Source organism: Polistes dominula, unplaced genomic scaffold (assembly GCF_049000335.1).
Source record: "Polistes dominula isolate Pdom_NZ unplaced genomic scaffold, Pdom_raw_medaka contig_624, whole genome shotgun sequence".
In the NCBI taxonomy this organism is placed as follows: domain Eukaryota; kingdom Metazoa; phylum Arthropoda; class Insecta; order Hymenoptera; family Vespidae; genus Polistes; species Polistes dominula.
This window is the reverse complement of record NW_028300891.1, coordinates 269,661-283,553: the sequence shown is the minus strand read 5'-3', so window position 1 is coordinate 283,553 and position 13,893 is coordinate 269,661. Positions and strand designations below refer to the sequence as shown.

General features: G+C 29.6%; 1 protein-coding gene across 1 annotated transcript; it reads left to right on the top strand.

Moving 5' to 3' along the window:
- The first annotated feature begins 12 nt into the window (after positions 1-12).
- Prp39 (pre-mRNA processing factor 39) lies at positions 13-13,890 on the top strand. The gene is made up of 13 exons (XM_015332125.2): positions 13-191; positions 457-581; positions 694-975; positions 1,055-1,549; positions 1,634-1,811; positions 1,897-2,147; positions 2,297-2,422; positions 3,241-3,389; positions 4,228-4,633; positions 8,988-9,152; positions 9,222-9,608; positions 9,692-9,978; positions 11,513-13,890. Exons 1-13 carry the CDS (start codon positions 143-145, stop codon positions 11,805-11,807), a joined length of 3,195 nt encoding a protein of 1,064 aa, XP_015187611.1. The 5' UTR covers positions 13-142; the 3' UTR covers positions 11,808-13,890.
- The last annotated feature ends 3 nt before the right edge of the window (positions 13,891-13,893 follow it).

Below are 13,893 nucleotides of genomic sequence, written 5' to 3'. Positions count from 1 at the left end.
ACACTGCGAAAATCTATCTGCCGTCTTTACAATTTCTATGATCTGTGTATCATATATTTCTTACTAAAGTGATTTCATGTCGCCATTTTGTGTTTCAATTTTGCGCTTTACATTTTAGAGAGATTTGGTTAAAATATAAAAGATGTCCTCTGCAAGTGGTGATGAAACCGAGGTTACTTTATCTGAACCAGGTATAAATATATTTAATATCTTCTCCAATAAGTTTGGTTAAGGCAGTATTAATTATTCTACATATTAGATATGTTATTTCTATGTGTTACGATCTATTGAGATAAAAAAAAGTGCATCGTACACCCGGCAGTAATAATCGTTTATGTACCGCCATTGAGCAAAGGGCGTCACGTATATACATATATAATATATATATATATATATATATATTTTGTTTCATTCATTGCATATATTAATCATATTCAATTGTTTTTCTCTTTTTAGTACAACGTACGAAGTCTAGTCGTGCTCGAAAAACACCTGTAGTAGCGAAAAAGCCACCAGTGAAAAAGCTTCTAGCAAGAGCTACACGTTCCTCTAAGAAAATTCCAGAAATTGAGGAAATCGAGGTATGTACAAAAAAAAGTAAATTTTTTTATGGTAAATACAGTCCGTTCTTACTATACGATATAGGATTGGTTAAATACGATGTTTAGTATGATGAAAGTTTTTATTTTGTAGGAGGAATCTCACGTACTACAAGTTGTAGACAATCTCTCTGAAAATGGTGTGCAAAGATTAAATGATATCATAATTGAGCGACACAATGATAGTACTCAAATGTTACATTTAGAATTAGAGGATTCTGGAGAAACTAACATTCACGAAGTGACAATAGATCAAACGATACAGTCTGAGGTGACTGTGCCCGAATTAGAAACTCCTCCTCCGCCAAATGTAAATAACATTCCCAATCCGCCTATATTATCTTCATTTAAAGTCAAAGAAGCTACACATTTAATGGTATGCAATAATAGCTATATCAATATTCATACTTATATTGATTTTATAACGTTCAAAATAAACAATGATAATTTTACAGAAGGAACATTCTGGTGCAGAATGCAATACAATAATTATAGAAGAGAGTAGCATGGACAAGGAAGACATGCTTTGTGAAACTACACAGATTGAGATGGAAGGACAAAGTTTAAGTAATGATGGAATGATTAATCAGCGAGTGATGATTGATTTTGAAGAAGTTGTAACAGAAGATGGTGAAACTATAACACAAGTGACCAAAATTTTGGATACAGATGGAGTTCAAGCAGAAAATGTAATCAGTCATGTCGATACAGGTATTGAAGTTATGGAAGTTGATGATTCACAACAAGAAATATCAGAAGTTGTAGAAAATATTGTGGATAAAGTGGAGCCGGATACTGATGCAATGGAAACTGAAAATATAGAACTTTCAAATTTAGAAATTTCTGAAATGAGTGAGTCCAGCTTTCAAATCGATAATGGTATAAAAAAAATAGAACCAGATACAGAAGCAGTTTCAGAAGATGAATTGCCCAATGAAGCATCTGCTAAGGTAATTCAGAATTTTATAGTAAATTCTTATATCAAATTTAATATATTAACATTAGATTCTCATATTTTCTTTTTACATCGTAAGGAGCCTGAAACGGAAGCAGTTTCTGATGAAGAATTACCAGCAGCTGCTCCTGCTGATTTGGGTGAAACAGAATCTGTATCGGAAGATGAATTACCACCGGACAGTGAAAAGAAAAGAAAAAGTGGTATTAAGTCCGTTAATAAAACAATGGAAAAAAAAGTTAAAACGGAAGGAGGAAGTCAGTAAATTGTATTTTGAAAACAATTATTTAACCTATATTTATATGTAATATGGATTTTAATTACTTTTTTTTACAATTATAGATAAGAGGAAATTAAATGCAGAAGGAGAATATGATCCAAGTTCTCCAACTTCTGAAAATAATGACGAAACGCCTGCTAAGAAAGTAGCACTGTCTAATGAAGCAGAACTTGGAGATAATAAACAAGATATTAAGCCAGCATCACCAAAAAAGAAAACTCTTCCTGAATTGGAAAAATATTGGAAAGCTGTCAATGAAGACCCATCTGATTTTACAGGGTGGACGTATCTTCTCCAATATGTTGATCAAGAGGTATTGACAATGATATCAATTTTTTTTGTTATCTACCGCTTTCTGTATCCTCTTTCTTCGTTTGTTATTATTATTTTTTAATTTTATTTTATAATACAAGTTTACAACACACAAATAAATACCCACACAGATACACGAACGTGTTTTAGAACGACGCAGAGGCAGCACGTGAAGCATACACAAAATTTTTGGAACGGTACCCTTATTGCTATGGTTACTGGCGGAAGTTTGCTGATTACGAGAAGAAGAAGGGCAACCCCGAAAATGTCCAAATGGTGAGTTAATTCGTATATTTCTTCATTAGGTTTATATATATATATATATGTATATGTATATGTATATGTATATATATATATATTTCTTATTATGATATATCATTTAATTAACGCAATCTAATGAAAATAGCTCGAGTTAGGAAGACGCGTGGGCAGTGTGCACGCACGTAAATATGGTTTTCCCTTCCAACAGCCTAGCACGTCTTGCGGCACCTATACGACTCTTCGTTTACTATATAGCTACTTATTTAATTATTCTGTGATATCTATAATGCTATATTACGTATTATTGTTTTATCAATATCGATAATAACGATAATTCTACGTGCGATACGTAAGTCACCTCACGAAGGCTAGTTTATTTCCATTTACGATATATTATCGTTCAAAACATTGTGTGTAATATTTACTTGTAAGCATTTGTACACATAGCTTACTACAAAAAGTATTGTAACTTAAGCATAAGATGTGGTAGCTTACTTAATGTAAGTAAGATTGGGTTGGGTGTTAAGTCAAAGTCAGAAACAAAGACTTAGGATGTGCACGTGCCAGAGAGGGAACAAGAATGAGTGACGGAAGACACTGAGGCACCCAGAACGGATCACTCCTTGAATTTAAGGTGAATTCAAAATGCTCTGCAATCTCAGTGTTAATTATATCAATCTTTATTTACAGTACGCGTACGGTATGTGAGTATACGTTACTAAAAAAAAAAACCGTAATGCTTAACAAAAGCTAAATATAGGTATAAGACTACCCGGCGTCAGTCAGATTATTTATAAACTCTTCTAAAATGTGATTACCAATCATTACTACAGGTATTCGACCAAGGTTCGAAAGCTATTTCGCTCAGCGTTGATCTCTGGTTACATTACATCAATCACTGCAAAACTGTCTACGAAAAGGATGAAGATAAACTACGTGAACAATATGAAAGAGCTATTCAAGCATGTGGATTAGAATTTAGGTAAGTAAGATCAATTGTATCAGTAATTATGAAAAGAAAGTAAGTTAATTGTTATAATTACCGGTACAATTAAGGGGTAACACCACTATAGAATTTTCAAAAAATCGATTTTTGTTTTTTTAGCTAGAAGTGTACTTTAGACATCTAAAAACATTATGCACTTGGTCCTGAAACAAACAAATATTTTTAACATGGGGAAATCTTATTTTTTCGAAGCGTCTCAAAGCACCTCGAATAGTGATAACAAAACTTTAAACGCGTTTTTCTCGAAACTACATTTTTCACATCATTTAATCGATTGACTTGAAATTTTGAAGATAGTTTGATAGTTGTATTATCTACAGAAGTACATATCCGATTTTTAATTGAATGAAAATTTTTTTTTATAAACAATTTTCTACATTTTTTTTCGTCGAAAAGTCGATTTTTTTATTCAAAGTTGCGCCATTCTCACAAAATTTGACTTAGGGAAAAATCCATATGTACTTCTCAAGATAATAGTACATAGATTAAGAATTTCTTTTGATTTTTATTCTAGATCTCATAGTTGTCCAGGTACGAGTCCGCCCGTTTTAGCAAAAAAAAAAAACAGGGTTTTGTTCAGCCACGAATACCGACGCCATTTTCTATCTAAAATCAATAAAAATATTTGTGTACATAGTTCAATATATGATTAACCAACCCTCAAAAAAGAAATTCTATTCCTCATTTAGTTTTCGCAAAAAAAAATTCCCAAAAAAAAAAGCTTTTTTCGGGCTCTATAGTGGTGACCTTAAGAAAACATAACGGATGGAAAGTTATATTATATTAATTTTATATTCATCATTTTTATTCTCAGATCTGATCGTCTTTGGGAAAGTTATATAAAATGGGAATTAGAAGGCAAACGTTTGAGCAGAGTAACGGCATTGTATGATCGTTTACTATGCACTCCTACGCTTGGATATATTTCTCATTTTGAAGCTTTCCAAGAGTTTGTTTCTTCAAATCTGCCAAATCGAATTTTAAGTGTAGATGATTTTCTTACTATTCGAGCAGAAGTCAAAGCTCTCTTGAAAGCAGATGATGCTACTTCGGCATCAGCTGCGGACGATGCACCGCCAGGAGAAGAACCACCTCCTCATGAAATGCCACCTACAGATGAAGAGACACGTGCTATTAGAGAAAAAATTATCAGTAGTAGACGTAAAATGCATAAAGCTAATGTTAATGCTGTGGCTGCAAGATGGTCATATGAAGAAGGGGTAAGTTGTTCTATTGTAACAATTAACATATAATTATTATAATAATTTATTTAATATGTTATCATTAAAACATGAATCCGTTAAGTCATGGAATAATCAACAGAACCATGAAATAACTATACTAACTTGTTAACACTTTGTTGACCGACTATTTTTTAAAGAATTTATTTCATGTCATCGGCTATTACTTCGTAATTGAATTGAAAAGTAACAAAATATAAGTAATTTTTAATAAATTTTACTTATTATTAGACTTTGAATATTTCTTCTTGGTATGATAAACAGTATAACAATAGTACAAAAAAATCTTTTACTATTGTAATATTTATTTTCGCTGCGCGTTTTCCTTTTAAATAGCGTGATGCGAAAAAAAGCGCATTACGAGTTAACTCGTGACCGGTTAACAAAGTGTTAAAGTATAAAAGAAGTAATTAGGTAATATAAGAATTCGCGAAAGGCTAGTAGTTAAAATATGAAATTGAAATTTGATCCGTATATTAGACCCGATAGAACAGTACGACTAACAGAACATTGGTTTTCAAAGTATAGAAAAATATGAGAATAGATAACTACGAGCATTGTAGTAGAAAGAAAAATAAACTTTAAATATGGATCAAATTTCAGTCTTATATATTAACTATTCGTTATTTTCTAACAAGGAGACATTACGCTGAAGTACCAATGGATTTTAACGAGCTTTGGTATTTCAGTAATATACCTTGATATTATTGTGATAAAATATTTTCATCCATTGGCCAGCCAATTCTAAGAAAAAAGCTTTTAAAGTTTTGCTTTCTTTTTATATCCGTGTTATATTTTTTTAAATGTAAACATTTATTAACCTATTCGAGACCACTAGCGCACCGTGTGTGCAATCATAATAATGAGCTGTTATCATTTATTTCAAGTAAAATATTTGTCGAGATCAGACTTTTTTGGTATAAATATTATCTTTAAAGTATAGAGTAACAGAATCCGGCATTGGTTTTATGCATCCCAAAAAAAAAGAAAATTTTATTAGAATTTTTGAAATCTACATTTTTATAAAATATCAAAATACAATTAGTACAATTTTTACAATAAGTGTACTATTTCCTAAAAATCTATTTATAAATTATATTTTCTTTTTTATTACTGAGTTGCATTATTTTATTAACTTTAGACATTTTTCTAAAACTTTATTTGTCATTTATATTATTTTCTTCATTATTCAACTTATTTCTTTTGACTTCTTACTATTTCTTTAAAATTTTCTTTTCATTATATCCTGTTTTTAATTATTGAAGACAAAATAACAATTTTATATTATTCAATAATTTTTAAAATAAATGTTTAGCAATTTTAATGTTTTATTTTTATTTTACTTCACATTGTACACATGGTGTTCCATTTGCTCTTCGCAATAAAAATTTGCTAAGGAGCCAGCAACACACATAGTGTTTAATCAACTTATTTATGTGAATTCACTTACGAATTATTTCATAGTAGACAGGTTTTTTTTTATTAAAAATGAACAATATAATAAAAATGGCTCTTGGGAAAACCGCGTTCGAAAAAAGTCGTGGTCTCGAATGGGTTAAATGACGCGCCAGCGTGAATAGTAGCATTCTCGCTTCTCGCACCGGTAATTAGTGTTCAATCCTTTTTGAAGGAGGTTTTTTTATAATTTTTTGCTATCTGTAAGTTTAACAATTTTTTTTCATATTTCTTCATTTTTAATTATGTACAGGAAATAGAATAAAAATTATTACAAAAAAATTAGAAACAATAAATTTTTTAACATCTTGTGCAAGTAATAAAGGAAGATAGATTATTTAAATTACAATTAACATTTTATTTTTTAACAGGTATATAAAAATATATAAAATTTCAATGTCCCTAAATAACTCATGTTTTTTGCTTTTTTTCAATGTGTAGTATCAATATAGCTGTAAAATTCTTGCTAACGAAGGCAAACTTAATCTGTTAATGGTATTAATATTATATACACATGAAATTACTAATGATTAGAGTATATATATGATTGTTTTTTGTTACTGTTGAAATTTTATATACAGGTAACCTTCCTATAACACGATAGATTGGTTCCTAGAAAATGCCGTGTTGTGTGAAACCGTGTTGTATGAAACCGTGTTGTATGAGACCCAGAGCCATGAGCCAAAAACTTTTGTTTTCAGGCCATAGAGATGAAAAGAAATATTTTCCGCAACACTATCTTTAAGACGGTAAGCCTCGCCGCGTCTGTAGAAGTACAGTGTTGTACAAAAGCTTTTTTTGAAAGGAAAAAGTGTTATAGGATGCCGTGTGGTAGGGAGCTACCTGTATTTTGAAAAAAAAAATTTTAAACCTATGGATAGAAAAGATTTATAAAAAAAAATTCCCTCATGAAAAATTGAACACTAATCACCGGTGCTAAAAGCGAAAAAGCTACTACTTACGCTAACGCGTCACTTGATAAATACTTAAATTTATAAAAATATAACGCGAATATAAGAAAAAGCAAAAATTTTAATGCTTTTTTTCAAAATTGACTGGCCAATGGATAAAAATATTTTACCACGATAATACCTTAAAGGTATATTACTGATATACTAAAGTTCATTAAAATTCGTTGGTACTCCAGTTTAATGTCTTCTTGTAAAATAATTAGTTTATAATCGTTTGAGTGAGTGCTAAGCGACGCGATTGCGCTTCTTCTGTCCTGTGTCTAAAAGTATTAATGCTCTAGGCTGCGAATCCGACAATTAAAGCAAGTTCGGTTTCTATTAATGTACGACTTTACGATTACTGTTCAGACTTAGCTAAATTAACACATTGTTGACCGGTTTCGAGTTAACTCGTGATGTGCTTTTTTTCGTATCACGCTATTTAAAAGGAAAACGCGCAGCGAAAATAAATATTACAATAGTAAAAGATTTTTTTGTACTATTGTTATACTGTTTATCATACCAAGAAGAAATATTCAAAGTCTAATAATAAGTAAAATTTATTAAAAATTACTTATATTTTGTTACTTTTCAATTCAATTACGAAGTAATAGCCGATGACATGAAACAAATTCTTAAAAAAATAGCCGGTCAACAATGTGTTTTAAGATAAAATTAGAGTAATATTACACTTTATAGGTATGAAAAACAATAAACCAAAAGAATTAAAACTTATTATATATAAATAAAAAATAGCGCAATTACACTCCTTGGCATTTTTATATACGGAATCAGACAAACGCTATCGCGCCACTTGGCAATTTTTGATTGGGAAAGAACAAAGACCCGTGGCATTCAAACGATTAGGTGTATAATCAAATTCTTTATGCAATCTATAATCGAGAAGTTCACTTTTTTAGCGTTGATTTGTGGTTGAAAAATGGTCCATTTCCGATGACTAAAATATAGTGAATTATTATAATACAGGGTGCTATAATGAAATATTATTGCACGAGCTGAAGTTATGTATATGAGCGAACGTCACATTTATTGTCATTAGTCAGTATAAATAATTATGCTAATGTGTCTTTATTTCCTTGAGAAATAAATGATTTCTATTAAAATATTTAAATTATTTTCAGATTGTTAAACAATGTGTTTTTTTTATATTTAATAAAGATTGTAGAACTTATGTATTTTATATATAATAATATAAAATAACGTGTGCAATAAGTCCAAAAAATGAAAAATCTAGTATATAGGTAATTTTTAGAATTTTCTTTCGATTGTGTTGTATCACAAGAGAACTCGCGTCTTTTTTCTCGCTTCGCTTAGACACAAATTCCCACTCATTCTCTTGAGATATAACACATCTTATCGGCTCATTCAGAAAATAAAATTCATACTATAATGTATTAATTCTTTCTCACATTTGTAGCATAAATAGCTATTATATGCTTTTCTTCTAATCTAGTTATTTCGTGTAAGATTTAGATTTTATACATTTTAACAATAACAAATATATCTTAATACATTGTACGCCGGTGGCATCTGAAACATTTAAAGTCTGAGCGCCGGCACCGTATCGACCGCTTAAAACCTGGGCGCCAACATGATTCGCTTGTTTACGACCAATGAGTAGGTGAAGAAAATATTTAAAATTTTATACATTTTCGTAAAACACTAAATTTTGTTTGCATATTCGTCATATACAAAACTATCGTATACGTTTCGTTTCGACAGTATAAAAAAATACAGATTGGCGTAATCATGACAAGAGAAGGCAGGCGGCCAAACAAAAGAATCCTGCATTATCACGGAGCCGGCGCTCAAGCGATAGACTTTGAAACCCGTGTTTTCGCGGGGCCGGAGTACAATGTGTTAACACAAAAACAATCTTAAATGGTAATGTTGTCTTTGAATAACAGATTAAGAGGCCCTACTTTCACGTCAAACCTTTAGAAAGATGCCAGTTAAAGAATTGGAAGGAGTACTTAGACTTTGAAATAGAACAAAAAGATCAAAATAGAATCATCATTCTTTTTGAAAGATGTCTCATAGCGTGTGCACTTTATGATGAGTTTTGGATGAGGGTACGTTAATTATGAGTCATTTTTCTTTCTTTATTGACAAAACCTGTTATAATAATTTTTAATTTATAGTTTGTCCGTTATCTGGAATCTTTGAAAGGTGATAATGTAGAAAAAATAAGAGATGTTTATTCAAGAGCATGCATGGTTCATCATCCAAAAAAACCTAATTTACATCTGCAATGGGCAACCTTCGAGGAAGGTCAGGGTAATTTTGAAAAAGCTGCTATTATATTGGAAAATATAGATAATGTACTACCTAACATGTTACAAATAGCGTATCGAAGAATAAATTTAGAACGCAGACGAAATGATTTAGAACAAGCTTGTACATTATATGAAAACTATATAAGCAACAGTAAAAATAGAACAATTGCTAACAATATTGCAGTTAAATATGCTCGTTTTCTTTGTAAAGTTAAAAACGATGTGGATAAAGCTATCAAAGTATTATTGAAGGTATATTTATATTCTTTTTTTTGCGATTGTTAAATTTAATGTACAAAAAATTATTTTTGTTTATTCAAATAATTTGTTCACAGGCTACAGAAAAAGATAAAGATAACCCACGATTGTATCTGCAATTAATAGACTTGGGATTACAGAGAAATCCAGTTGACACGCAAGAAATTGTCGGATATATGGATATGTTTATAGAAAGAGAACATGCTGATTTGGAACAAAGAGTTTTATTTGCACAACGCAAAGTAGAATTTCTTGAAGATTTTAGTCCTGACATTCGACAAGTTTTGAAAGCGCATGAACAATTCCAAAAATGTATAAAGCAAGCTAAAGAACGCAAGAAGACAAAGAGTGATGATAATAAAAAGTACACAATATTACTATTGTTTTTGTTTAATATATATATATATACAGGGTGGGTCACCACATTTTACCATCTAGATTTACGTTATTATTATTACGCGTAGCAGACAATGTTTCACATGGAGTTAAATGGCTTTGAAAGGGGTTCATACTGATGGTACTTTTTCTTTTGTAGGTGGACGTGTAAAGGACATATGAAGGTTACTAATGTTTTTTTAAACGGAATCATATATTTTTTATTGCATCGTCTGATGCTCTTTCATATTATTTACAAAAAAGTATTAACCTATTTATGTAAAAAAATTATTACTTTAGGAGATATTTTAATTTTTATATCTATTTACAAAACAGGTTCAGGACATGGTCACAGACCATTTGCATCAGTACACTTTCTGAATCGAGAAATTAATGACTCATTAACGTCTCTTAATGTATCTGATGTTTTCTTGCATTCATTGACGATACGATCCCTCATATCGGCCATTGTAGTCGGAGGCTCAGCGTATAATATTATACGCCAATAGATTTCCTCAACGAAATACTCCATCACGTCGTACCTTTGATAATATTTTTAAAAAATTTCACCAGACAGGGCAATTAGTACGCAAAAAAACAATTCATAATAAAACAATAATAAGTGAAGAAAACGAAATTGCAGTGTTAGCCGCAGTTACAATAAATCCATCCGTTAGTTAGAAATCAAAAGACAAGCTGGAATTAGTCGCAAGAACATCTTACGCATACTGATAAAGCACAAATATCATTCATATCATGTATCAAAAGTTCAAGAACTGACCGCAAATGACTGTTATTAACGTTTAGAATTTTGTAATTGGGCTCTTACTCAAAAAAACAACTTTTTCAGCAATGTTATGTTCACAACGTTTACGAAAAATGGATCAGTGAATTCAAGAAATGCCCATTATTGGTCAACGGAAAATCCTCATTGGTTTAGACAAATGGATAATCAATATGAATGCAAGAAAATAACATCAGATACATTAAGAGACGTTAATGAGTCATTAATTTCTCGATTCAGAAAGTGTACTGATGCAAATGGTCTGTGACCATGTCCTGAACCTGTTTTGTAAATAGATATAAAAATTAAAATATCTCCTAAAGTAATAATTTTTTTACATAAATAGGTTAATACTTTTTTGTAAATAATATGAAAGAGCATCAGACGATGCAATAAAAAATATATGATTCCGTTTAAAAAAACATTAGTAACCTTCATATGTCCTTTACACGTCCACCTACAAAAGAAAAAGTACCATCAGTATGAACCCCTTTCAAAGCCATTTAACTCCATGTGAAACATTGTCTGCTACGCGTAATAATAATAACGTAAATCTAGATGGTAAAATGTGGTGACCCACCCTATATATATAACTATTTATTAAGCTATTACCGAGTATACTTATTTATATATTTGTCAATATATTTGTCAATATATTTGTCAATTTATATTAACATTTTTATTATTAAAAATTTGATGTAAAGTAATACATATCCTATTTTTTTAAATTTTATTATAGTGACTCTTCTCCTCCGAAGAAAGTTAAAACTGGAGAACAGTCAAATATACCTCCATCACCATCTGTAGGTTCTCAGTCTTATCAGTATAGCAGTGGACCAAGCGGACCCTATCAATCACCACAGCAATTTCAAGGTGGACAATATGGAGGTCAAGGAGGTTATCAACAAGGTTATCAACAATATCCGCCTCCGTCAGATCCTAATTATGCAAATTATCAAAACTGGCAGTATGGACAAGGTGGTCCACAAGCATATGGACCTTATAATCAATGGGGTTCATACAATTATTATTAAAGGATTATTCCAAATTTTTTGTGTAAGCAGTTATTATGCGTTATCATATTTGTTGTATATTTTATGATATTTACTTTTTCCATTCAATTTCAATTTATCCGAGATAAAGGAAAAAAAGAAAACAATTGTTTTTATCAATTTTATCTATAAAAAGTAAATTTTCTTCTAAATTTACTAAGGACTTACTAAACTTGCTTTCCAAAGTGCTATTTCTTTTGGAGTATTTCTATGAATGCCTTTTGAATATGATAAATATGCACTTAAGCTTCTAAATGATATGTAAATGAGTCAATGTATTGAAAAGTATGCCTATTAATGAGTTTACTGTCACGTCAAGTTATAAACATGTTCCTTCAATTTCATTGTCATCTTTCATATAAATTCATTAGATACAAATTATTTTACATACATTTAACAAATTTACATTTGACACGGCAATAAGCTATAATCGCTTTCTATTCCTTTTGACATAAGTCGAATAGTTAAAAATTGAAACAGCTTACTCAAATGACATGAAATAAAAACAAAATAATTTCTAATGTATCTCCCCTTTCCCCCTCTATTTTTTGTATACATAGCACAAAGATTATTATGTTTGCTTAGATATTCAATTATAAAAATCCCAACTTTAGTTATTGATAATGTAACTGCTATTGAGTTCTTTTGTACAAATCAAATGTTACGTCAACTAAATTGAAGTGTTTATAAATCGTAACCATAAATATTCATTATTATGATTATTTTGGTATTAAATATAAAATAATACTTTTTTTTAAGTACGATATTTACAGGTACGATCCAACGTATGCAAAATGCATTTATTATAAATTGTATATGTTAAGAACAAAATCTAATTTTAATATAATCTTATAAATTTTCTTTCATTCAGTTATTATACTACTTAATATGTAACAAAACGCAGGAATATTTTTACACCAATTGTTAATTTAAAACACTCAATATTTTTTAGTACTATAATATTTCCAAATTTTTCTATGCAAAAATATATTTTGGGATTATTAACTTAATTAATAAAACTTTTTAAAAAATTAACTTAAAACTTAATTTTCAAATTGGCGTCAATTTTATTTCAAAAGAAATATGATTTTATATAAATGATAAAATAAAGGCACTATAAAATGCAAATCCATGTACTGCAAACTAAAATAATAATTATATTTTTTTAAATCTTATATATTTCTTTAATAATAAAATATTATTTTATACTATAAAATTTATATCAATTTGAAAGTTTAATAATCCTAAAATAGATTTCTGTCTATGAGAATTTTGAAACTTTACATTACAAGCAAATATCAATTATTTCCAATTTACAGTGTGGTCTGATACAAATACTCTCGTGACACACTGTATATATATATATTATATTTATATATGTTGTATTAAATTAAAATTGGTGAATTAAAAATATTTTCATTAACTCTTATCGGACGTCAATCACATTTCCCATGACAATGGTATTTTGGCATTGCGCTCATCTGTTACATAAAAATGATAAACGAAATATATATATATATTGCATATAAACCGAAATCAGCTACAATGTAATGAGAATCGTATGAAAAAAAACTGACAACCGATAAAGGTTTGTTATTAACAAACTTTAATGATTATATATAACTTCTATATATGTAGAGTTCTTTCATAGGGCATATATCATAATTTATTATTGATAAAACAAAATTTTGAAAGACCTGTCATATAAAATGTTATGTAAATGAATTGATTAAAAATCTAGTTTTGTTTGAAATGTCAATTTGAAAAAGACCAATAATATAACATTTTTGTAGTGAATTTACTTTCGATTAAACACTTTTTAGAATTTTACTTTTGGTATTTACATATCATAATTTTTAAATATTAAACAAAGGTGCAAATTTCAGTATATATATTTGCTGCTGTTGGCTCAATGTGGCATAGTTGTCTCTTTAGACATTTAGTCTAATAAAGCTGAAATGTTCAAAAAAACCACTTATCCAATAACAGAATTAAGATTTAGAATGTGTAATGTATGTGAAATTGTTCGCAAACTAATGTAAATAAAGGAATGGATATCATTTGATTC

Excerpts from the sequence above, each read along its gene's own strand:
- Prp39 (XM_015332125.2), top strand. The coding sequence starts at position 143 with ATGTCCTCTGCAAGTGGTGATGAAACCGAGGTTACTTTATCTGAACCA. Across the intron at positions 1,550-1,633 it reads CCAATGAAGCATCTGCTAAG|GAGCCTGAAACGGAAGCAGT; the intron begins GTAATTCAGAAT and ends TTACATCGTAAG. Across the intron at positions 2,423-3,240 it reads ACCCCGAAAATGTCCAAATG|GTATTCGACCAAGGTTCGAA; the intron begins GTGAGTTAATTC and ends TCATTACTACAG.